The following is a 24,802-nucleotide window of genomic DNA, read 5'->3' as shown; positions in this document are numbered from 1 at the left end:
ATTTTCCGTACGGGCAATCACCTATGCAAAGTTGGCCTGCCATCTTCGAGTTCCTTGAAAATCTTCACGCCAAAAATTGCTCTCAATTTGCTCTCAATTTTTTATTATTTACCGCCACACGGATTTCGAGAAATTCGAAAAAAAAGAAGATACATTTCCGGGAGCGACCAGGTTTTTCACGGAGTTTCGAAAATCGTAGAATTTCCGAAGAATTCATGTGCCAAATAATTACTCCTTAATTGCTTTTGATCGCTCCCTAAATTTTATTATTTGCTCCCATAGCCCACACGGTTATTGATAAAATCCAACGAAAACGTTCCGGGTACTTGAGGCCTAGTAAAATGGCGCCAAATTCAAATGAACGTTTAGAACAAACCGATGGTTATTCCATATATCCGAATTGGATTGGCCTTGAATTGCTGCTTAATTAATCCAAATTATTTTCATATATTTGTATATTGCTTCTGCATAGTTTTCAAATAAATTAGGAAAAACCAAAAACAGGGGTTTCCGCGAGGCGAAGTGTGTCGCTTAGACTAATGAAGATATGGAAAATTTGATAATTGCTACTAATTGCTCCTGAATCGCTAGTAATTGCTCCGCACATGTTGTAATTTGCTCCCTCATAGTTTTCGATGAAATTGGAAAAAAAGGGACCGGCTTGGAGGTTACGTTGAAGAACGGCAGATTCGAAATTGTATCCGAAACAAAAAAATATCGATTTGGTCCGAGTGACAATTGCTTCTATTTGCTCCTCGGTTTCTTTTTAATTATTTACCAATTCCATCATTTGCTCCCTCACAGTTTCCGAGAAAACTGGGAAAAACGACACCGACTCGTTGCGAAGCGGAAGTTCAAGAAGCCACAGATTCGTGGGATCAACAGCACAGAAATTATGCAAGACGCTTCTTGTTTCTCGGCTGTAACTCCTGATCCATTGCTTGCAGTGCCAACACTCGATTCAAGCATTTCCCGAAATTTTTCGAAAAAGGAGTGTCAACTATTAGCCTTACTCTTTTGAACAAAGAATTTTCAGTCTCTTATTCTATACGCAGGGAATAGACGGTCGGAAAAAGAATTAGTATCAAATGGAAAAACTATTTTTTTTAAATGAATGTCAACCCAGATAGAACACACGTATAGATAAAGACTAAAGGACAGCCAATAATATGTATATTATACGTAACTAATGCATTTTACCAATACCATACGTATTTTAGACGGTATTTAGACTTTATCCATACGTGTTTTCTATCTGGGAATGATTTAATTTTAACGTTCAAGAAAACATCGAATGAAAAAAATTGTTATCCATAGAAAGCTGATTCTGATGTTTGATGAATGTTGGAATCGATACTTCCAGAGTAATTAAAACTTAGAAAATAGAAGGAGATGAATTTGATGAAGAATGGGTGATAAATTTGGCTTGTGGGAGTGTGGATTAAATGTATACTTGTGAAAAGTGAAATATATTCACAAACTTTTAGAGAACGTTGATGAAAACATATGTCTTCTAGGGGTTAGCTAAGGGTTTCGAGATTTTTCAAAATTTTAAATTGCATTAGTTTGAATCGAGGTTTGAGTAATATTAAGATGCAGGTTTCTGATATTTCTCAGAGTTTTTGCACAGCTCTGCAAACAAAAACATGTTTCCGACATATCATTTGTAACAGCTAACGTTAATAATTTTTCTCAAAGATGATCAATAGATCATTGGCCTCAGGAGACTCCAACCTTTCGGAAGATTCTGAATATTTAATTGATACTTTAATCGCATAAATTGATATCACATTGCATCGTTCATGAGATTAAAAAAACAAAAACCGATTATGATGAAAAATAATCGAATTGGTCAATTATTCAAGTCTGAAATATAGTCGATCATACTCGATTAATCGGGAAAGAATAATCGATTTAATCGATTATTTTTAGTCATTATTAGTTACAACAATTAATGATTTGTGTTGAATTCAATGTTAGAGTCAGTTGATATTGTACAAAGATTTATTTGACAATAATGAGGTTGAAATTGGTAACATTGACGTAATGAATCAGGGAAAAAATGCTTATTGTGTAACTTTAGATGACTTTGAAGGTACTGAGTTTACAAAACATTAATATATTTTGTTTTATCACGTTTTACTGTAATTCAGACAGCCCTTAAAAGCCGAAATAGCAACTTTAACTACAAATCCACCATTGCATTAACGTTACGAAGTTCAGTCTCACTGAAAATAAGTGGGTAGGTACTTGATATTTTGATTTTCAATAACAGTTTATTTGTATAATATATAATATTTGATAAATTTAATTATCAATGATACGAATTTTCACAGAGAAAGAAAGTGTTTATAGAGTACATCCGTATTTGGAATTTTGTAGGTGAGAAGTCACTTAATGGATGTCAACAGAATAACATTTTTGATACAATTCATGAAAAGTAACTATTAAGCAATTTTTCCGTCAAGAAATGAATTTTCCAAGTTACAAAAATTATCATTACAACTAATAAGTAATGTTCATTGTGTGTTAACATAAAGTAAGAAGAGCCTGGAAAATAAACCTAAAATAAGGGCTTAACAATCGCGATTCTGAATGTTACTATAAAAAAAAGGGATTATTTTCAACCAATCAGAAATAAGATAAAATTAGAAAAAAGTACATGAAAAAATTGAAAAAAAAACGAAGATCAATCAACTCCGTCTACAACGGTTGCAAGCCTGGATGCGAAAAGAGGAAGATTTCATTTATAAGCACTATAAGTTTATATTTTTCTATAGGCCTCTCAATAATATATGATGAACGAGAATCACATTAATTCCAGTTTTTTTCAGAATATGCCAATTTGATGCAAAAAAGTGGACATAATGATCGTGCATATCGTGTATAAGTAAAGAAGAAGCATGAATTTTAGTCACTAAATGGTCACTTTTCAAATATTTGTAGTCACTTTTGTAACTTGTTGTGATCAATGAGACCGCTATGAGCCATACGAGAAATATGTTTCTAATTAATGATGAAATAAAATATTCAAATTCAATTTAACATTTCTTGGGAGAAGACTGCAGGAGAGATATAGATTTGAAAGATTGAGGTCAATGGTTTTTGCCGAATATCATCGGCTCAGGAAAAATGGAAAGAAACCCGATGCTGGGGCACAAAAAATGTCGAAGTAGGTTATAAAATAATCCATGAATATTCATATTATACATACGTACGTATACACCTATATGTACATGTACATTACAACAATGTTGCAATAAATTAATTACACATGCCTTAAAATAAAACGTACGTACCAACAGTTTAATGTTGCATACAATTACTAAATGTTATAACAGAGAAAAGCATCGCATGGGGCTCAAATAAAGTTTATACTATATTTGTGATAGCAACCTTAATTATCTTCTGCAGTACAATTAATGTGTTGTTTTTCAATAATGTTATTATAAGCTCTATAATAATGGAATAGAACGAATATTACAATAATACATTACTTTTTTCTTCTTGTATACCTTTATTCCGTTCAACGTAATGGAATTAGACATGAATTATTGCATAAAAATTAACACAAAAACGCCTGATTGCTGGACACAAAATCAAAAAGATATCTCCTGCTTACATTTCAAATGTACACACGAACATTAACAGTAACTCACAAGGCATTGGTACACGTTTCTGAAGTACACAGTTCAATGGTACAGCTTAAAATAAATGACTTCTTACGTTCTGATACACGGCATTATAGTACGCAAAAATTATTTTAGGCTTTGCGGAATTTTGGTCATTAATTTTGCACCATATAGCAAATTCCATTTGCTATAGAATGTGCACCGCTTATGGTTTTTCTGGTTTTCTCCTTTCTGCACCGGTTGACAATCACGGAATTTGCACTCGGTGTGCACTTTTTCTGTGAGCCAAATTCAACATTAGAAATGTGTACTGAAGCTTTGTTCAGAGGTATAACATTGCCAAGTTCAAAATGTGTATCATTGGAGGTTGGTTCATGAAAATCATGACCACCAAATGCTCCGAATTGACCTACGCGATGAGACAGTTGGTACATACCTTCCTTCAAATATTTTCATCATATGATATCTTACTTCTTAGGGATCATGGGTTACAATTCCTACTTTCAAAAATTATGTACTTGAAGCCATTGGTCATCTTATTGGAAAGACTATAGTATCCAAACCCAGGCAGGCTGTTTTACCAGAAGAAGCTTATTCGGTCAGCTGAAAATTTCATTTAACCGATTATGAAATGTAAAAGCTGATTCTTCTGGCGCTCAAGGGTATAATAACAAAATTAGTTTTCACGCCATTTCAACTGATCAATCAAATTTCCAAACCGGAATAACCTTTTTAATCTACACATATCGTTAATATGTCGCTTTGAGATCACTAAGTGATTCTTGATTTGGAAACTACAAAATACTTAACAATGGCATTGCTTAAAAGGCAATCATGACACTTTAGGCGTGATCAGTATACCTACTTGCATTATATCCATCTACTCGGTCTTCTTGAGCCGCTAAGTCTGAATTAGCCCTCAAGTAACCCATGTCTTCAACTGCATTTCAAATAGGAGCACCTAATTCACTTTGTTAATTATTGTGCTCTTCAAAATATATCTAATCATATCAATCATGTCTGTTTTCTTCTTTCATTCGATAAACTATATAGCAAGGCATTTTAATTCTATCCCTTCAATTTACACATACTACAACGGTCATGTGAGACCTTAGGCATCATATCTTACGACATCGTCGTCATATTAAAAATGTATAATTAATATCGTTTTCTAAATTTCGTGAAGCATCTTCGGGTTTTCTTATGCATTGTTGGTTTCCTTTGTAGTGACTAGCAGCCTGTCCGAAAGTGGTGATACATATGCCCAGCCTCCATCTTTAGTTTCCTTAAAAAGCTGTTCCAAAAAGTAATTAATACCTTAAGCTTAATCTGAGTTGAGAATTATTATTAACAGATTGAGACTCAGGCACAGCCTCCAATGACCTGCATTTACTCTCTTTACCCCTTTGATTTTGAATTTAGAGGTAAATTGTTTTTAAGAATATATTTCTGATTTGCCTTGCAAAAGATGGAACTGTATGTTAAGTGAAATAAAGAAATGTAATTATTCCTTTTTCCAGTACCTATGGAATTTATCATCTATATAGTGGCTGATCGTAGAAATTAAAATGGTTCTTCTATAACGTGAAGTCTTAAATGGTTGAAATATATCGATTTTTTTCATGAATGAAAAGTGTATGGTTTGAGGGAAATGTTCCAGAAATTTTCTGTTCCAATTCATAAAATTTTATAGTTACAGCCCCTTACATACTCAGCACAACAGGCGGTCGCGATAAGTTTCAAATATATCGACTTCGAAGTTTCAATAGGAATTTTTTGAACATGAAGGTATAGAATATGGACTTGGGATTGCGGACCGAATGTTTGAAAACCATAATTATCGTGAAACTATCAAAAAGCAATTAACCAAATGACTCATAAAAGCATGTTCAAATTTTGGGATTATATATTTCGGGATGATATTTTTATCTAAAACATTTTTATCAATGACGAAAAATTAATTTCTTTCGGTCGAAAAACTTAGTTTGTATCGCAATTTCTGTAAATTTTTAGAATTTTTATACATGGCCAATTCCACGTCAAATCGGATATATTTCAAGGTTTTTTTGACTGCGTGTTTTGTTAATTGATTGAAATTGTTTCAACTCAAAACAGTTTAAATGTTGCCTATATATTACGCATTTTTATTTAGCCATCAATATAGAAAAGTACCATAATACTTGATATACAAAATTGAAAATGCATGAAAAATACTTATTTTTGTAAACAGATATTAAAACGTACAGATAAGTTATCTATGCAGCCTGAAGTGATGAATCCAAACAAACTAAAATTACAATAATTTAGAAAACTGCAGATATATGTTCGTAAAAGTCTTGTGATAAGTAGTTCATGATATTGCTAACAAATGGTCACATTTGAGTATCACCGGATAGTAGTTTCTGAATTATTTATAGATTTTAAAATCAAATCGTTTCTGGAACTGGCGAGTTTTTTTGTAGTGTATAATAACTCTGATCAGTTAAGTCTGACAAAAAGTTGTTGATTTGCAAAAATTTTGTTTTTCAGTTATCCTTGTAATGCAACAGGTCTTATATTTTCTTATTGCAAACTGTTTTGAGCAGAATGAAATTAAAACGAATTCCTTTTCCCCCACATTTACACCTTGGATATCACTTTCAATTTTATATAATCTACAGTGATATGTAAGACACGTATGGAAATATCAACGTAGTCATCGGCGTTTTTTTTCCTTGAAAATTGACTGTAGCCTGAATATGAACCACGTAAAACAACTTACCTTAGTCTGCCAGGGAACATTACTTTCCTTGCGAAGGCGAGCTTCTTCTCTTTGTCGTTGCTCAATTGAATACTTAGCAACAGTAGCACGATCCATATCATTTAATCTGAGTCCAGCAGTTACCTCGCGCCATACTTTTCTCGATTCGCATTCTTCTTGTTCACTAACAGGTTTCACTCGTTTTTTTTCAGCCTTTAAATCTCTCACGTCCGCAAAGAGCTCTGTTTTCTATTTTTTTTTTGTTTTTGTTTTTTTTTTTTCAATCCACAAGGAAAAAAATACATTTTTATAAACGGGATAATAAAGGTAATGAGAATATGCTCTATTAATGTTCTCTGCATAGCAGCTGAACGCTTACCCCGTCAGCCCATTTCAATTCCATAGCCCCACTCCACTCGCCATTGATAACAAGAAAAGGTTTTTTATCTGCTGGTTGAAAGACTTGGCAAGTAACGCGATTGCGTTTTCCGCCATAGAAGGGTTTGGTAAGGAAATCAATGGTCGCATGGTATCCAGTTTGGGCACAGGTTATTGTGACTGCACCTCCTAGTTCAATCCATGGAACGGTAAGAATAGATCTTCCGTATCCATTAGGGAAAGTGAGAACATACTCTTCGCCGTGTTCTAAGACACTAACCCATCCTTTACCGACGTTGTGCACACCGATGCTAAGACCCAAAAATTTACTCTTGGTCCAAACGTGGGCACTGAAGCTAATTTTCTTGGCGTAATGTTCGGCGTAAAAGGCACTGACTGAAATTCAAATAGAGCAAGTTTATTTTAGATATAAAGACAGTACAGGTGTTCCACAGTTTCGTTAAACAAATTTTACCCGGAGGATGATGAGAAACTTGTTCAGAAACGAAGGTTAGTTGATTTTCTCGGCACCAAGGTACCGGCCCATCTTTTACAGTGTTAGTACTGGCCTTTGAAAGTGTGTCTGATTCACTATCCTTTGGAAGGTCCCAATGACATCGAAACACTTCACCAAGGATCGGGTTGTACGGTTTTTTAGCAACTCCTGATTTACGTCCTGCATGGAAGCTGCAGAGGTACCATCGTACCGTTTGCACCATTCTCTCTCTTGGAGTGGGCATGTCTGCTATTCTAAAACATATGAATTTCATTGACAAGATCTATTGGCTATGCAGGATTGATACTAAAAAGAAGTGATTTTTCTACTTGAAGAATTAACTCAAGGGGTAACACCACTCTAGCGACTGGAAAAAGGCCTAGTTTTGACCATTTATTTTGGGAGTATGGAAAAACGAATATGACAGTTTATTTTCAAACGGTTTATTTAACAAATATTGAAAAATGAAGAAAATTATTTTTATTATCATTTTAATGCGAAATGCCACAGAGCCAATCATTGAAATCGCCTTTTCAAAAACTCCTTCACGGGAAGAAGGATTTCTTGTATAATCTATATACTATTGGCGATGGAAGGACGTAGGGTTTTTTATTTAAAAGAAATTTTGTAGAAATAGTGCACTTTTGAAGAAATGAATCGATTTTTGGCCAAAAAGTAAGCAATAAATTGTTTATACAAAACGGGTATGTACTTCCATAGACAATGTACTTGTGAAGCCACAGTAAAAATTTCAAACCAGTCCATGCAACAGTAGTCAAGTAATCTGAACTCCCAGTTTGAAAAAAGTGGTTTCCAAAAAAATTCATTTAAAGTTTTACGAGAACTCACAATCAGTTTGTGCTCTGAGGCATTGTGTTTAAGTCGAGAATTGAACCTTTTAAACAAAAAATTTCCTTATAGGACCAACTAGATACTGTTTTTATGACCCTAAAATATTGTTTAATAGAAAAAAAAAAAAAAAAAAAAAACCCAACAACCCTAGAATATTCCAAAATCCTGGAGTGGTGTTACCCTTTAAAAATGAGTAATACAAATCGGTTGCACTATTTTGTTATTTGTGAAGTTACAAAAAAAACTAATTAGGTAAGAATTGCCAGGTAACTGTACATTTTTGGATTAAATGTATTTTCAGTACAGAAAACTATTAATTATTCCTAATTAGAAAATTTCTGCATATCTAGAAATAATGGCATTACAATTGTATTTACAGTCAAGTCTGATCTAGCTTTATTCTACGACAAAATTTAAACGATTTCCAGGGTGACGTCTCCACTATAAATTGGACCTGAAAATCCCTGGCTTTTTCAGGTTTTTAGGGTGGCTACTCAATTTGAATTTGAAAGTTCTTTGACTTTTACATGTGTTTTCCTGGCCGAAATCTCACTTCTTTCCAGACTTTTTGATTTTGCATATTGCATTTTCAACATTATTCTGCATTTTTAAAAGTGTTGGAATTGAGCCATTCAATAATAAAAAACAGAAAGTTGTAAATTCCGGTAAAAGTGAAATGTAGACCTTATCCATACATACTTACTTCGGTATTAATATCATCATTATCAAATTTAGGAATTTGGGATTATTGATAATCAAGAGAGCGCGATAAGTGAAATAAGAATCAACAAAATATTCGAGTGAACGCAGCAAAAAAATTATGAGCAGGTATTTGAAAATATTAGTAACAGTTGAAAAATTTAGAGGTCGAATTGTACATCATCTTTCGCGCAATTCCTTGGAACGACTGCTAGTATTTACTGAAATTCTCTGACATTTCCCAATTTTGTAGGTCGGTCAGACGAGTGGTCACCCTATTTTTTATACTGCAGAATCTAATTGTTGCCTAGCATTCTTATGAATAGAAATTCGAAACCGATTGATAAAAAAGTAAACTTGTGCAAATATGTAACATTTGCATGTCGGAATCAAATTATTTTTATGAAGACATGTGACATTCTTCAAATTTCAGGTTTTTTCGACACATTAAGATGAACATAATTATTTCGAAAGATTATCTATTCTATTATTTTGCATTCCTCATAAAAAACTCATTAGAATACAATTTGATTCTTCATTGGATTTTTGTTCTCGAAAAACTTCTTTCATTAATTTGAATCATGTACAGAAATAGCAGAGTAGAAATTCTGTGCAAAAAAAAAGTGATCTACTACAAGCCTTGCCTTTCAGCATTATTTGTAGACTCCAAGTTTTGTACAAAAATACAATTTATTATAAGCAGAAATTATTCAAAAGCAAAATACATACCTAAGAAAAAAATCAGGATGTGCAAAATAGTCTGCATACATTTCCAAGAGCGATCGACGCTCCAAAATAAATGTGGGCAGAGCAACTTTGGTCAAATCCATACCAATCTTTACTTGCGACAACAAGTGAGCAACCACGGAACCGTGACTTTCCATTGAATCCACTGTTAAATATCATGTTAAATAGTAAGAATGATATATCAGTCGCATCGTTGAATCTATCAAAGCACTCACCTTCTGGCTCACTATCTTCGTCATACAGAGCTGCAAAACAAAAAATAAAATCTTTGAAGAACGTGTGGTAAATTTGTTTTTACAGCACAGGCATGAAAAAGTCGCTTTGAGGCATCTGTTTTCGTTCCGCAAAGTGTCACTATAAACCGCAAGTAAAAAGATTGTAGACTGCAGTTTCAATGCGTAGTACGAAGTGCGCATCTGGGACTGTCGTATAAAGAGTTTTAATGTCATGATCTCAGATGCGCAGTTCCCCAAGCCTCTGGACCCCGAATTAAGCTTTATTACAAAATTCTTGATTCTTGGCTTTTCATACGTATGCCGAAAAAAATAATGTATCGGGCAGGTAAACTGTTTATCGGGTCGACCAATGATTTCAGCATGCTTTGACGCACCTCGACCTACGGTTCGCACGTGCTGAAGCATCGGTTTCACTGATAAACACTTGGTTTACGTGCTAGCCGCGTAAACTACTGTGAGACGCACAGTTTACATGCACTGTAGACTTTGATATTCTTTTACTCGGGAACGAGGCAAAACGGTATTTTGAATTTAATCCCCAAGCTTTAGTGTACCGCAAAGTGCATTCCAGATTTTTTTTTTCAAATTTGTGGAACGTGGAAATCGTTGTTCAATAAATAAATAAATACTCAACTTCTGGCAACTTTGACCTCTTTTTTTTATAAATCTAAAAGATTTTCTACGTAAATGTTGAAAAAAATGTATTCACAAATTAATCAGCAAGTATCCTAATGTAATTTGCAATATCGGGGTAACGCTTTCATGAAAAATTGAAAAGTATCTGAAATCTGACTTATCTGCTTCATTCAGATTGGTCTTTATGCTTTTGCCCACGTTGAAATCGAGTGTTCAATAAATTAAAAACAATCTCATTCAAACTTGACAATACTTGAATAATCTAAAATATTCTGGAAATTGCTTGGTTCTTATGCTCTGATATGTCACACGTCTGGAAGCATAGTTGTGACGAGCAGTAGCGCCATGATAAAGTCTTGATGCTGGATTTGAAGTATTAGTTTTTTTTCTCAAAGACTAACTAATACATATCTTTTTAATAATTTTATGCGGTGTAAAGTACTTTGACCAATGCCTGAATTTTTTTTTTTTTGTAATATGCTATTCATACATTTTATTTATTCTACAAAATTCGTGTCCAAGGACCAGAGTACCTCCACAACTTGGGTTTCTCAAAATGTTTCAAGAGTTGTTTCTTCAGATCAAGGAAGTTGGTAAGTCAAAAATCAATATTTTTTCATTTATTTTATTATGAGATAGTCACACAAAGAGTATTTATCAAATTAATGTATTTGTAAACTATGATGATTTGCCCAAAAATTCATGAACACGACATACTAAAATTTTGAATAAGAGCTTAAATGTCAATTTTGTATTTTTAATCACTTTAAAGCTATTCTCTAGAACCCCAAAAATACAGTTTTACTTAACGATGTTGGTGTCATTAATTATTAAATTTTTCGAAAATACCTTGTTATTAATTTTGATATAGAAAAAGCAACTATATCGATTGGGTTACTGGGGCGAAGAAATCTGATTGAGTAATTCTATGAAAAATAATACCGATTTTTAACCCACCGACCCCTTTCAGACGGCATAAACTTCCATCAACCTTCAACTTACCATCATAGTCCAAAGATCCATCACCTTTTGTGGGGGGTGGAGGAGGCTGTTTCCGGTTATCGCCTGAATTGCTTTCTTGTGTTTGTTGTAATCTATCATTCACTCGCCGTCTGTTGAATGATTTACCCGTTAAGTACATAAAACCCAAATTGAAGAAAACAATTGTCGATAATACCAGATTTTTGCTGTATCAACTGGCAACATGCTTGCATCACTAGAACGGCACTTTAGCGTGCAAAAATGAGCGAGTACAACTATTCGTGGTCTGCTAACGTTATGTCACTGACATGTAGTTGAGCGATCAACTTGGTTTAGTTTAAGAATATAATTGAAAACCGTCTTGTCAATCTGTAATTGAAAGTATTGAAGCTGACCAAAATATAATGTTACGTTTGTTATATGTGTTAAATGCGTTATGATAAAATATCGGTACTTTGTTGAATTTGGAAATTCGAGGCATGACTGATACTCACTGAGGCAAATGATTGTGTGCCGAAGAAGGGGAAGAAATAAACTCTTCCGTTGCATCAAAGTAATCATCATCTTCGTCTGATGACGAGTACGAAAATTCTGGGACTAGAAGGTTCATAGCTAAAATAAAAACAAAAACAATGTTGTTATATTATATAGAAATTTCATTAACACAACTACAAAACTGTAAAATACGAATTAGAATTTTTCCGATTTGTCAAAGTATTATTGATATAATTAGTCTGATTGCACGTTTTCACATTACTTCTAAACGGAGCAATGAAGCAGAAGATTCATGAATCATATAACAATTTGGACGTTACAGGATAACACTTGCTCATATGTACGTCGTTTCGAACCAGCAATAGTTTTTTCCATTATTTTATCGTTAGAGTATACAGGTTTTATCAAATTTTGAACGATTTCTACAGTAAGCGGTATTTTACTAGTTGTAAATGGTTGAATGCTAGATGGAAATCAGGCACAAAACGAAGAGGGTATCAAGATCATAGTTCAGTAAGAAAAATGATCAAAATTGTTAAAAATTATGAAATCACAATTTAGAAAATGTAACTGAGATTGATTAAGTTGAATTTTATAGCCAGAATATTTCTTCAAACCGCATCTTGAGCACCAATCGCTGAGAGCCAGCGCCAACACATGCATAAGTTTTCATTTGCAGCACTTGTCTCACTATGCTCAGCTCACATAAAAGTTTGTTCATGTGTTGGTACTGGCTCTTAGTAGGTGACGCGTAGAGTGCAGTTCGTAGAAATATTTTCGGTATAAACATTTATCTCATTGACATGTGAAGATTAGAGAGAGGCGAAATTGAGTAAAGAAAGTTTTAGTTACTAATGATTTTGAAAATAGAATACACTTGATCAGTTTTAATAATTCAAAAAACGTATTGTTTGCCCAATTTTAGTAAATCAGGGTTCATTTCGTTTGTGAATTAATTTTTAATGATGTAAAGATGTCATTTAATAAAGTATAACTTTATTAATTACAGTCGATAACTATTGTGCTTACAGTGTTCGTGTAAATAACTCAGGAACTGAAGAAGCGTTCTATTATAGGCATTATGCCAAGAATTCATTTATAAATAAAACAGTCCATTAAAATTGGCCGAACAGTACATTTTTGGCATTTAAGAAATGATATAATACTATAATTGCTCAGAATACTGGTAATCTTCGTTATTTTTTATCAGTTAAGATTCGTGGGTTGCAAATTTTTTTTATGTTACGGAAATGCATTCGTACTATTTATATTCCACCTGATTGGATTCAATCATAGATTTTGAATTAAATTAAAATTAAATTGATAGACAATCTCTTTTCAGTAACAGTTTTAGGTGGAACAATTTACATTAAGGTAATATTTTAACTGATTCATGCCCAAAATAATTCATGAAATTAAGAGTTATGCTGAGATTCTTGCCGGGTTGAAAAGACAAAATAGCAGAACAGTGAATTTCGTAATTACCGTTTGGCAAGATTGGTACCCGTGGCTCAACACATTCGGAGCCTAACTCAATACCAGCTTGTACCGTGGCTTCAGGATTTCCTGCAGGAACTGCAAAAATTGAAATTCATTATCAGCACTAAAACAAAAATTGGAAAGAGATACTTGCCATGTGTGAGTGTAGGCAAAACGTGGACAGGTTCGGCAGGACCTCGGTATATCCCATTCACTGGTATGGCTGTATTCTGAATAAATGTTTAGTGAATAAATACTGACCCCTGTCATTTCTGGATTGTAGTAAATTGTGATTCAGGAGAAACTTCGCAGAATTTCAGATACCTTTGCAATTTGTAACTGAACAATGGTGTGCTTTACTGAATTCAGCATAGCATTCGCTTGAGTTAAAACTGCAGCATAAACTTCCTGCTTCTCATCTTCTCCTTCCGCAGAGTTATGTATTTTTCCTTCGATCAACTTAATCTGATCGATCAACAGCTGAAGATAAGCGTCCGCCTCTGCAACTTTACGATCGAAGTCCTGTTTAGGAGGCGGCTTCAAGGGATCCCAGCGCTGTAAGTAAGTGTACATTTTTTTAACTGTCGTTTATATTTTGATTTTTAAACATAGTACTTCGATATAGCAACAGATCAAGTCATGTATTAACTTCACTGCAAAGTCTTTGTACACAAGAATCTTGAGTAAAATAGAAAACGCAGCTACTGCTACCGTGTAGAATGGGGTGGCCCTTATTTGGGAGTTGGGAAAATTTTCATTGACACGCCTCGCAGATCTGTTCCACATTACTTTAAAAAAATCTGTGCAAAGTTTAAAGCTTCTACGTCAACTGGAACACGAGCCTTTAGGCTCTTAAAGTTTTAAATGTAAAACACATGTAGTTCTTATAATCAGTTATTTCGTTTTGCATAACTTTGGTATAAATCAAGCAAATGATTTGAAATTTGGCAGAGTTGTTGCTTGTGATGAAAGAAACAAACCCTGAAAATTTTAAATCTATATAATTATTGTTTCCTTATATATAAGCCTAGTAAAAAGTGATGCTATTGAGATTATATAAAAAAAGAAATACATTAAAAACTTATGATAAAATTTTGAAATTTTCACGGTTTGCACGTGTTCCAGTTGACGTAGAGGCTTGAAACTTTGCACATTTATTTTTCAACGATTTGTAACACATCTGGGGGTATTCCGATGAAAAAATTTTCGACCACCAAATAAGAACCACCCTAGTGTAGAAATACCATTCAACGAAGTAGGGTCGATGAGGCTGATTTTTAGGTCTACCACTGATTAGGATCAAGATGCGTCATTGTACTCATCTGAAAAGATCTCATTACATAACATGCTAAAATAAGGCATCAACTGCCCAAGTTTCACTCTGTTCGCTTGAGCGGTATAAAAGTTTTGCATCCTCGCGTTTTCGAGGTGTACAACGCGTCTTTATAAGCACCTTAAGGGGCAACTCTTGTCGATTTCCACGTTGACGTATATATCTCCAAATATGAAATTCCGCCTACCTCAAACGCGAAAAACGGCTCAACAGCCCTATTCTATACCCAATTCTGAACAAAAACACTCCAACACATGTTCATTTGACACAGAAATAAAAAAAATGGCATGAATTCTACGAATTTACTATTGCGAGTTCGTGGAATCTGTTCCAATTCTTTATTTCTGCCTTAAATGAAAATGTAATGGAGTGTTTTGCTACAGAATTGTGTATAGAATGTAACTGTTGAGCCCTTCTTCGCTTTTCAGATATGTAAACTTTGATATTTGGAGATATGTATGTCGCTGTCGTAATCGACCAGGGCACGCCATTAACTGCCAGGGTGCCGTGACCATAAAAAGTTATTTTTTCCTTGCATTCATACAGTTCTGAGCCCTTGAAGTTGACGAATTATTTATTATTTTCTCAAATGGCTTCAGAACAAATTATCATCTTCTTTCTTCGGAATGAATTTTTCTTTCCAAAAACACTGAGTAATAATATATCTGAGTCCAAACACGCAATTGCAAGAATTACCAAGTCATTGTGATTTATTATACGGTATAACTTTAGCTTATATTAGAAAAATTACGGGGTAATACTTGAAATTCCACATTGGTTAATGTCATTGAAAAATATAGGGATGCATCATACAAGCATGTTACCACAAGCAGTATGGTCTCCTGACACTCAGATCAGGCCAAACCCCTTTTTGACCCTTATTGGATGTAGATTTTTATACAATCCGTTCTCTTAATAGTGCCGGTGATGGGTATGTCGGGGAGAGACTCTGTGAGAAAAAGAGTACCCCCACTCTCAATGCGATTCGATGATGAGAACATTCGAATCACTCTCTTTCAACATTGCCAAAATCTACCTAGCACGTGGCACTATTGAAAGAGCCAGAGAACTTGGTCATGAATAGGGTAAGCGTTCGAGCACTTAAAATGGAAAGCGGTACAGTTGGCAGAAGGCACTGTGCATTGAAAAGTGCAGGCGAATACCACCTCGAGTTTGGTATTGGTTCGTAATTGTTATTCCAGTGATAAGTAATGCTGCTTTGGAAGGGTCGCTGGGGTGAACTCTTGACCAGTATTGTATGATAATTACGGGACAATGGACTTTGGACTTAATATTTTTGAACTTCCTACTTTTTATATATGCATTGAATATATATTCAAATACACACGTTGTCACACATATCTGAAATATATATGGGACTATACCGCATATGAGTGTCGTAGTATAGTGTCTTCTAGAGCTCTGACCCATCGCTCTCGTTCATCACCATCTCTTGTTTGGAAATGAAACGTTTTCGCATCGTCTTTGGATGAGGAAGTTGTTATAGTGAAAGTACTGTCATCCTCATCGTCGATTCCAATCACAGCTCCTCGTAGTCTGACGCACCCACGTCGAGCACCCCGCATCATCTTTTCCTTGCTCTGAAAACATAATTCAAATTCACTGTCACAACATCGACATTATCTCCTCAATAAAGTACCTAGAAAATGCTACCCTCATTATCTTCCACTGGGTTCAAAGGTTACCAACTGGGGAATACAGCGTGACGTCGATTAGAATACTATTATAATATAAATAATTATTGCTTGAGAAATTGCAAATTCTATTCATGGTGAGATTTGAAATATTTCAAAATGAAGCATATGAAAAGAGTTTGTACCATTATTATTTACAGACATTAAAACGAATGCGAGCTGTGTTGCAAAACTGCACAGGGATATCTCTTTAGCTTTGGAGACTAGCAAGCGAATTTTTGTATGTAAATAAATAAATGTTCTGCGAACAATGCACTTTCATTCAAGCTTGAATTTTGTAATGTTAATATAACGAAGCGTGTCTGAAAAGTAATGCATTCACGACTTGAGAGTGATCCAAAGTTCAGTAAACCATGAACGAGGATGCACATAAAGTAAAATGCACTTATTTTGCAACCACAAACCGTTCGGAGTATTTTTAAGGATACAAACTAGAGATTCTGGTTAATGTTTTGTCACGGCATTACAGGGTGACAAAAATTTTGGTGAAATAAAATTCCTTGACTTTTCAGGTAAAAAATGTCACTAATCCCTGACTTTTGGCCACAGAAATTATGAAATGTTGGGCCGAATTTATGATGCACAGTTCAACCTTCTAAACAGTAGAGTGAAAAAAACAGGAAAGGTAGTATAAAACGAGTCCTTGACTATTCTTGGTCTTTTGCTACCTAACAAATGTAAATTGCATATTCTACATATGCATGAAACCAATGACTTGTAGAAAAAAAATAGAATTAATACCTAATTAATAGGTGTTCGAAATGTTAGTTTCATATATGATATATATATGATACAATTTGTTAATTGTTTCCGATCCAAAGGAAATACGATTGAGATTATGAAAATCATGGAATTGCATACTTGTGAATTGAACAATTACACAGGTCCACAAAAATAGAAAAGCCGTGTGTGCTGGGGGTCGAACTGTATTTGTCTTGTCTATTTTTTGGCGCTGATCACGAATCTAAAGTCAGAATTGGAAGTCAATGTGAAAAATCTTGAAGAAAACCATAAAAACACTTAAGAACCATGTTTTAGCAATTTTTTCTTGTAGTTCTTGCATCCAAAGTTTTTTGGATTGTTCCTCTCTGTAACATTCACCAGTACTTTACAAACATATTTTTTTCCATCATTCGGGGCGTTCCGAGGTCATGCATGGTTAAAAACATGTTTGTAATTTTTTTTTTTTTTCACATGATCGGTACAAATACCGTGAGAAATCTGCTAACACGGAATCTTTCGACTGCGACGACAACAAAGGGAAACACACAAAACAGAAAAAAAGCGAGGTAAAAAACCCCTACATAGATGATTTGAAGACAAACGTGTCCAGAAATGACATTCATTGTAAAAATAAAACGATTGTTTGGAAAAAATTGGTAAAAGATTATTTTTATGGGTTTTTATGATTTTTTTTCAAGATTTTTCACATCGATCGTGAACTCTGAGTTAAGATTCGTGTTCAGCGGGAAAAAATAAATAAGAATAATACAGTTCGACCCCCAAAAGACGCAACTTTTTTATTTTTGTGGACCCGTGTTATGTGTATAAACAGACGCAGAATATTAATTAATTTTTAAGATAATTTCTGAAACTCATCTACTTAAGGGTAGTCGCATGCTCCTTGCATCATTATAAAATATACGAAAAACGCCTGTTAGATTCCAAGGTTTGAAGGTAGCTAAATATACGTCAACTCATCCAAGTGTACGGATGTTACATATCATTAGAATAGAATGACGTACATTATAATGATTTGCGTAAAGAAGGGGGGCAGTTGAGAAGGCATATATGAAGCAGTGTCTTGGGATTGCTTAGGTTAATGTATGGTTTGTTCATTATGATTGGATCGTAGCATCGAAAAGAGTCCACAGCTTGTCGTTGCATGTAGTAGCTATAGCAAGGTAAATAAATTTTATTGGTTGGTTGGCTGGGTTAAAACAATTCACAAATATGGGGCTGGCAGAGACATATCACTACTACAATGTTGAAATCGCAGGTGAGTTAAGTAAATCTTTTATAATACTAACTTAGTGACATTCAAAAGGATTTTTATACGTAACAACAAATTCAATATTTGCCATAAACATGTTGGTTCGAAATGGGGTTCAATTGATTTCAGATTCTCGGACCAACGACTGGTGGTTGATATCAACACCGTTGCCTTTGATGATAATAATAGCAAGTTATCTCTACTTTGTGTTATCCTGTGGACCACGCTACATGCGAGATACCAAGCCTTATTCTTTAAGAACATTCCTTACGTGTTACAATGTTTTTCAAATCTTTTACAACACATGGATTGTCTATAAATTAATAATTGCTGGATGGCTAACATATTTCGGCGCGGTTTGCAATCCCATGGTTATAGATTATTGGCTGGACCCAATGGCTGTACAGGTAAGATAGGATCCAAATAAAATGTGTGTATTCAGATGTCCCGGTCGAAACGTTGAACGGTCGTAACTCTGCACATTACTAACCTTTACATATGTCGTTAAGCGCTTATCAAACAAGTAAAGGTTAGTTAAGATCAGAGTTTTGACCATTACGAACTTCGATCTATTTGCAATTTCGTCCATTCGGAGTTTCAACTTTTCGGAAGTGCGACATTTCATGTAATGGTCAGTATAAACTGTGACAATTTGAAATTTTGACACAAACCTGATTGGAATTGTCTGAAATTCAATAAACAGAAATAAAGCTTGGTTTACTTACATTCTGGAAACTCAACAACTTGGAGGTCATTGAAAAATTGCAAAATAGAGTTTCCTGTACCAAAGTTTTGTAACATTAGTGACATCAACTTCAACTTCGTAACAGTTTGGTATATCTGGGCATGTGATCGATTATATCTTGAAATTTCTCTTTCAGGAAGCTGAGATAACCTGGTGGGCCATGATTTTGAAAATAATCGATCTATCGGAAACAGCAGTGTTCGTTTTAAGGAAAAAAGATAGACAAATATCTTTTCTGCATCTTTATCACCATGTTACGACGGTGTTAATAATCTGGGTTACAGTCAAGTACTTTGCAGGAGGCATATGCACCTTTCCCGTAATGCTGAACAGTATAGTTCATGTCATCATGTATACTTACTATATGTTGACAGCGAGAGGCCCAAGAATACGAAGAATTATGAGCCTTATCAAGCCCTACATTACCGGTATTCAAATAGTGAGTTTACACCTTGCTTTGTAAGAGTTGAAAATTTATTACCAAAGTTACTCGAATGTGGAAATAAAATTTTCTGGGTCTTAAAAATTTCCTCAAGTATATTGGAGAAAAAGATTTTTATTCAGAAATTGCAGAAGCTGGATTGTGAAAATTTTGATGTTCTTTTTTCTTGCCATAGCGTGAACTACAGAGAATTTTTATGATAAGGTTTCAAAAGAAGAGAGTATTCCCAAAATTTACGAGCCTAATATTTAGTACGGTATTCAAAATGTCACTATCAGCCTTGAAATTCAGGCAATTAATACTGAGCGATTGTTTGGCAAATTTAATTACAAATCACATTACGAATATTCATTTATTTTTACTAGGTTTGGAGGAAACTCTTATACACGGAACATGAAAATTTTGCAAAACAATTCGTATGGCATGAACGTCTATATTTTTGTTCAAACAAACTTTGAACTTGCGCTTGAGAACCTATTTCTGGGGACATAAGTTTTAAAAGTAGCAATGATTCATCTGTGCAAATTTACTTTCAATTTTTTGGTGAAAAACTTTATGAAAAATTGTAGCTACTGATTTGTTCGGCTTAGACTTAGCATTTTAACTTGACAATAGAGACATTTCACGTGAAGCAGACAATGAAAAAAATTTGAGGTTCTAAAATTCGTTCAAGTTTGGCCTATTGTACTTCGAGAAGGTATGAATGTTTTTTTACGTTTAATTGTCAAGTTATAGGCTTCTGAAGAATTGACGTAATTGAAATATAGATTTTTTGGCAGCAGTTTTTAGAATTAAACAAATTAACAATGAGAACATGGTGGTTTTGATAGAAAATTTACTGTACTATTCAATTATGAAATCAGATTCGAAATTTGATTTTTTTTTCTCGTGAAAAACCAGAAGTAAACCTTTTAAACTGGAATTTTACTTACTTAAACCATTTTTTTTTTTTTTTTTTTCTCTCCAAAAACATTTCAAAAATAGCCTCAAGTATGTCGATCATACTCTAAAAATTTCAAAATGGAATATACATTAATTTAGGAGATGTTTGAAAGTACATGGCGTTTGCTCAGATCGCCAGTTACATGGTTTGCGCTAAAAAAGAACATACTTAGTAAAACTGCTGTTTCGTTGTCTGCTTCAAGTGAAATGTCTCAATAGTGCAATCTTTGTTAATCTTCAGTGGAATTCACAGTATGTCTCAAAGATGAATACAAAGAAAAAAAAACTTCCCGCAATTTTATTTCCTGTTTTTACGAGCCAACTCTTTTTGAACACATACTTTTGCACCTAATCCATGCAAAAGTCATTTTCTGACAATGAGAAATAGAGACATAGAAAAATTGAATGTTGATCTAACTTTCTGTCTTTCATAAACTAACAGCGGTTCTTTGCACAGGTTCAATTTTTTGTACTATTGGTACATGCCAGCCAAGGATTCTCATCTTCGTGCGATGTTCCAAAAGCAGCAGTCACTGTCCACATAACAAATCTGCTGATAAATCTTTACTTGTTTATACATTTTTATAGAAAGAATTATAACTCACAAAAAAAAACTGCTTGATTTAAAAAATGTGTCGAGTTTGTAATGTAAATAAAAAAAAAAATCATAATAATACTAATAAAGTATCAACACTATATATTTTTAGGTTTTGAGGGCGTAGCCTGCGGCTGCCCTTTTAACCTATGATGATCTTTGGTTTTCATTAGTTCATGTTCTCATTTTCCACTGTAATAGTGATTTCTTGATGTCTATTCGAAATTAAAAGTTGAGTTGATATCATGTTTTTTTACGTAATTTCCGTGATGTTGAACTTTGTTACGAATAATACTTTTCTAGTAAAATTCGTAAATTCAATAGTTACAATGAAACACAGTGTAATCAATACTGAAAAAAATTATACGGTAAGTTTTATTTAACGCGGAACAATCCGGCACCTAGGGCAGACAACTGGAGTTACGTTGTCAAAACAAATAATATAAGCTGTAACTCTGATTGTCTGCCTCAGGCGCTGGATTTTTCCACGTTAAGGAAAACTCACAGTATACATGATTATATATCACGTATATGTTATCGTTATTGCCATAACAATTCAATTACTCGTCTCTTATCCGCTGGGCATTTTTGTATGAAAGACTGTGAAAGACTAAAAACTCAATATTACTAATTGTCTTCAATCATTTCCCAGCAATTTTATATCCTAAAGCGCAGTGCTTGTCCAGTTCCGAGCTTAGAGTTACCACTAATTCTGAACTGTGAAATTTCCTGACTTTTTCAAATCCAATATTGCAACTTACAAGAGACATTTCATCTTTTTTTAAATAATAAAAGAAGAGGAAAAATATAATCAATTGTTAAAAATTAATTTTTATTTCTTTTTAAATCTTTGTGTACTTTCCCCATGTTTGAGTTGCTTATTCAAAAACACATCACGCATACACATATGCCAAGTGTTTTTTGCTAAAACTTTAATACTCGAAACTATATGAAAATGCGAATTACTAATTTGTAGTTTTTCCAGTAATTCCATGCTATTCCCTAATTTTTCCATAATTTCTCTAGATGGACCAAGTATCTCTGACTATTCCACGTTTTTTTTTTGTTAAGTGGCAATCCTGAATATCCTTTTCAAGAGTCTTTGAAGAGATGGATTGCTCCGCAAAACTGCAAGTTGAATCAATAAGATGTCAGTGAGTAATTTGCAATGCAAAACTCGTATAACTATATTCTAATGGAATGGTAGCCCCGCTAAGGCATTATTGTCAGAAAGTGGTCCAAAAATACATCGATTTTCAACATTTACTTTCCAAGGGTATAACAAGAATGAGGTCGGATTTGTGCATACAGTAAATACGAGGTTTTACGATGTTTCAGTTTTATTTTAGAGAATGATATGAATTGTCAACGGACTTATTATTGACACGAAAAAGGTATTCATCCGTAATATGGTCCAACGACATGCATCGAAACTCAAAATCTGTTAATCCGATTAACTTGAAATTTCGACAGATCTTTGATTATGAAATTTTCTATGGTATGTTCGGATAGTTTGTTGACATTTTTTGAGTTGAAAAAATGGTGACCCAAAGAGAAATATAATTTTGATTTTCAATGATAAAAAGACCTTAATGTTTTTTTGTTATAAACATTTCTTAAAATCAAATCATTCAGTCATACAAAAAAAAAAATATAATATAATCAATGATCTGTACAAATTTTAAGTCAATCGGGCGATACATTTTGGGATTCGATCTATGCCGTTTGACCACGCTACAACCAAATAACGTGTTTGTATCAACAATAAGTTGGTTGTCAATTAATATTTTTCAATTCACAAAGAACTGAAACTTCACAAAACACTGTAGTAACTGCATGTAAAAATTCGAGCTTGTCTTTCTGATACCCGCGTAAGCAAAATGATGAAAAACGAGGGGTTTTTTCAAATAAATCCTCATGATATTGCCTTGATAATTTTGCTTTGTGAAAGTTTTTACCCCAATGAACGGGAAAGCGACTCAGTTTTCGATAAAATATACTGGCCAATGAAAGTAAGTTTACCGATTGCCTACTTATAAAAATTTTTTTTTTATTTTTCCAAGTCTCATTTAGTTGATTAAAACATCAGAAATAAATTATAAGTAAAATTAAAATCATTAAGAAGCTTGGTAAAAATTTGGTGGATTTACTCTTAATTATTTGACATTTTCTTGGAGTTCATGTCGAGTGATTTCAATTGACATTGCAAACAACTTGTAGAAGACGCATCAATCATCAATCAACCAAAAAAAAAATTTTCTTGTGCCAGAGTAGGGTTTATTATTTTTTTACTTGTCATGCACGAAAAGAATGGAAAAATTTGTATACCTGCCTCAACGTTTACTTTTGTAGTCTTGGGAGGGATAATGACGATTTTATAGTTTCGATAACACAAGTCTACATGGATTTTGTGTCTGGAATTTGTGTACGTGATTATTATAGGTTCAGTGATACTGAACAGAGGAAAATTATTATTTTTTGAAAAAGTTTGATTTTACAGCCAAGAGAATACTAGTTCAAAATTGAAGAAAATCTATTATTTTACTTATTCAGCTGATAAAAATTGCAATTTTTTCAATTTTTGAAATAGCATTATCTTGGTTGCAAAAGTAAACTTTGCTCTGTTTACAATTAGTCTGACTCGACCTAAAATAATCATGCAGACAAATTGCAGGCAGAACATGTGTGTAGAGTAATGTAATTTGATTTGGCCAAATACTAAATATAAAATACAGTTGTTGTCTGATTGATTATGTTTGTGTTTAAGTTGCTGAAAGTAAAAAAAATTCAAAAGATTTTTACTCCCTCATACGAAGGCGTTTTCGAACTTGGAAATGTATATGACCTTAAGCAAACAATACGTTACAGAAATTAGAAGCTTCCTAATAGTGATATAAATATGATGAATAAGCGTGGACATAGAAGACAGCGGATAAAGCAATTTTGTCGAGCTTTTTAAAATACATCCAAGACTGATCTCAACGTACAACATATTCAACGTTCACTTAATCAAATTGAAGATATGTGTGTATATAGAGGGCACAAGTTTGTCACCTGCACCAGGAGTCTTGATCAATCTATAAAAAGCACATAATTCGAACCAATTAAAAATCAAATCAGTTTGTGTACATAAATGAATGTTAAAAATAATAAGCCATTGTGGAAAATGAATAGGTGTGTAAAATAACCTGGACTTTTTAGCAGCGATACGAAGCAATAATCGCAGATTTGTTGACAACAAAGCTGTGTGGGCGTAGGGAAATTATAATAGACGTTTCCATCATACATAGAGTTAGTAGCCACTTGACGAAAAAATGGGTGTAACCTGTCATTGTTGTGTCGTTGAGTTAATACTGCCGACGTAAAAGCTTCGGAATGTCTTTAATTGTCGCTTTATTAGGCTAAATAAATACTCGCCGTATAATAAGACAGAAGACCGGCATTGTCGTCGAGTACAAACCAACGATACTGCCATCCATTCACAACGTTGGTCCACTTGCTGAGCGAACCCTCCATCGTCGACATATTTGTTGAGGCTGCTATGTGCTTACTGCTTGCCCGCTCTATGATCCCGGAAGAAACAGGTGGGATCGAGGGCCAAAATTTTGGTGATTTTTGAATATCATTGTAACCAAATACCAAAGTTGCCACTCATGTAGGCGCTAG

General features: G+C 33.9%; 2 protein-coding genes and 1 long non-coding RNA gene across 5 annotated transcripts; 2 read left to right on the top strand and 1 right to left on the bottom strand.

The window, feature by feature from the left end:
• Positions 1–532: 532 nt before the first annotated feature.
• LOC124414942 lies at positions 533–22,438 on the top strand. Its single transcript, XR_006930085.1, has 3 exons — positions 533–872; positions 15,649–15,655; positions 22,429–22,438. It is a non-coding gene; the product is annotated as an uncharacterized LOC124414942 (long non-coding RNA).
• Positions 4,805–24,802, bottom strand: LOC124414920 (oxysterol-binding protein-related protein 9). 3 transcript variants are annotated; one of them, XM_046896103.1, is made up of 13 exons: positions 24,554–24,802; positions 16,090–16,305; positions 13,696–13,926; positions 13,526–13,601; positions 13,378–13,467; positions 11,892–12,009; positions 11,374–11,528; positions 9,760–9,789; positions 9,527–9,689; positions 7,226–7,500; positions 6,752–7,146; positions 6,394–6,621; positions 4,805–4,926 (listed from the first exon to the last, which is right to left on the bottom strand). In XM_046896103.1, exons 1-13 carry the CDS (start codon positions 24,659–24,661, stop codon positions 4,834–4,836), a joined length of 2,178 nt encoding a protein of 725 aa, XP_046752059.1. In that variant the 5' UTR covers positions 24,662–24,802; the 3' UTR covers positions 4,805–4,833. The 3 variants fall into 3 exon arrangements, with proteins under 3 accessions (XP_046752059.1, XP_046752060.1, XP_046752061.1); XM_046896104.1 differs by having other exon boundaries at positions 11,419–11,528; XM_046896105.1 differs by having other exon boundaries at positions 24,462–24,589.
• On the top strand, positions 18,234–21,416 carry LOC124414933 (elongation of very long chain fatty acids protein AAEL008004-like). The gene is made up of 4 exons (XM_046896124.1): positions 18,234–18,418; positions 18,542–18,819; positions 19,294–19,596; positions 20,999–21,416. The coding sequence occupies exons 1-4, from the start codon at positions 18,373–18,375 to the stop codon at positions 21,161–21,163; spliced, it is 792 nt and encodes a 263-aa protein (XP_046752080.1). The 5' UTR covers positions 18,234–18,372; the 3' UTR covers positions 21,164–21,416.

The sequence above is a fragment of the Diprion similis genome, chromosome 14, assembly GCF_021155765.1.
Source record: "Diprion similis isolate iyDipSimi1 chromosome 14, iyDipSimi1.1, whole genome shotgun sequence".
In the NCBI taxonomy this organism is placed as follows: Eukaryota; Metazoa; Arthropoda; class Insecta; order Hymenoptera; family Diprionidae; genus Diprion; species Diprion similis.
This window is presented reverse-complemented; position numbering and strand designations above follow the sequence as displayed.

What these genes read in the sequence shown, in the direction of transcription:
- LOC124414933 (XM_046896124.1), top strand. Translation starts at nt 18,373, where the DNA reads ATGGGGCTGGCAGAGACATATCACTACTACAATGTTGAAATCGCAG. An exon ending in TGGACCCAATGGCTGTACAG is followed by an intron (nt 18,820 to 19,293) that starts GTAAGATAGGAT and finishes TTTCTCTTTCAG; the next exon opens with GAAGCTGAGATAACCTGGTG. An exon ending in ACATTACCGGTATTCAAATA is followed by an intron (nt 19,597 to 20,998) that starts GTGAGTTTACAC and finishes TTCTTTGCACAG; the next exon opens with GTTCAATTTTTTGTACTATT.
- LOC124414920 (XM_046896103.1), bottom strand. Translation starts at nt 24,661, where the DNA reads ATGTCGACGATGGAGGGTTCGCTCAGCAAGTGGACCAACGTTGTGAAT. An exon ending in TTCAGTTACAAATTGCAAAG is followed by an intron (nt 13,602 to 13,695) that starts GTATCTGAAATT and finishes ACATTTATTCAG; the next exon opens with AATACAGCCATACCAGTGAA. An exon ending in ATGCCGTCTGAAAGGGGTCG is followed by an intron (nt 9,790 to 11,373) that starts GTGGGTTAAAAA and finishes TTTGTTTTGCAG; the next exon opens with CTCTGTATGACGAAGATAGT.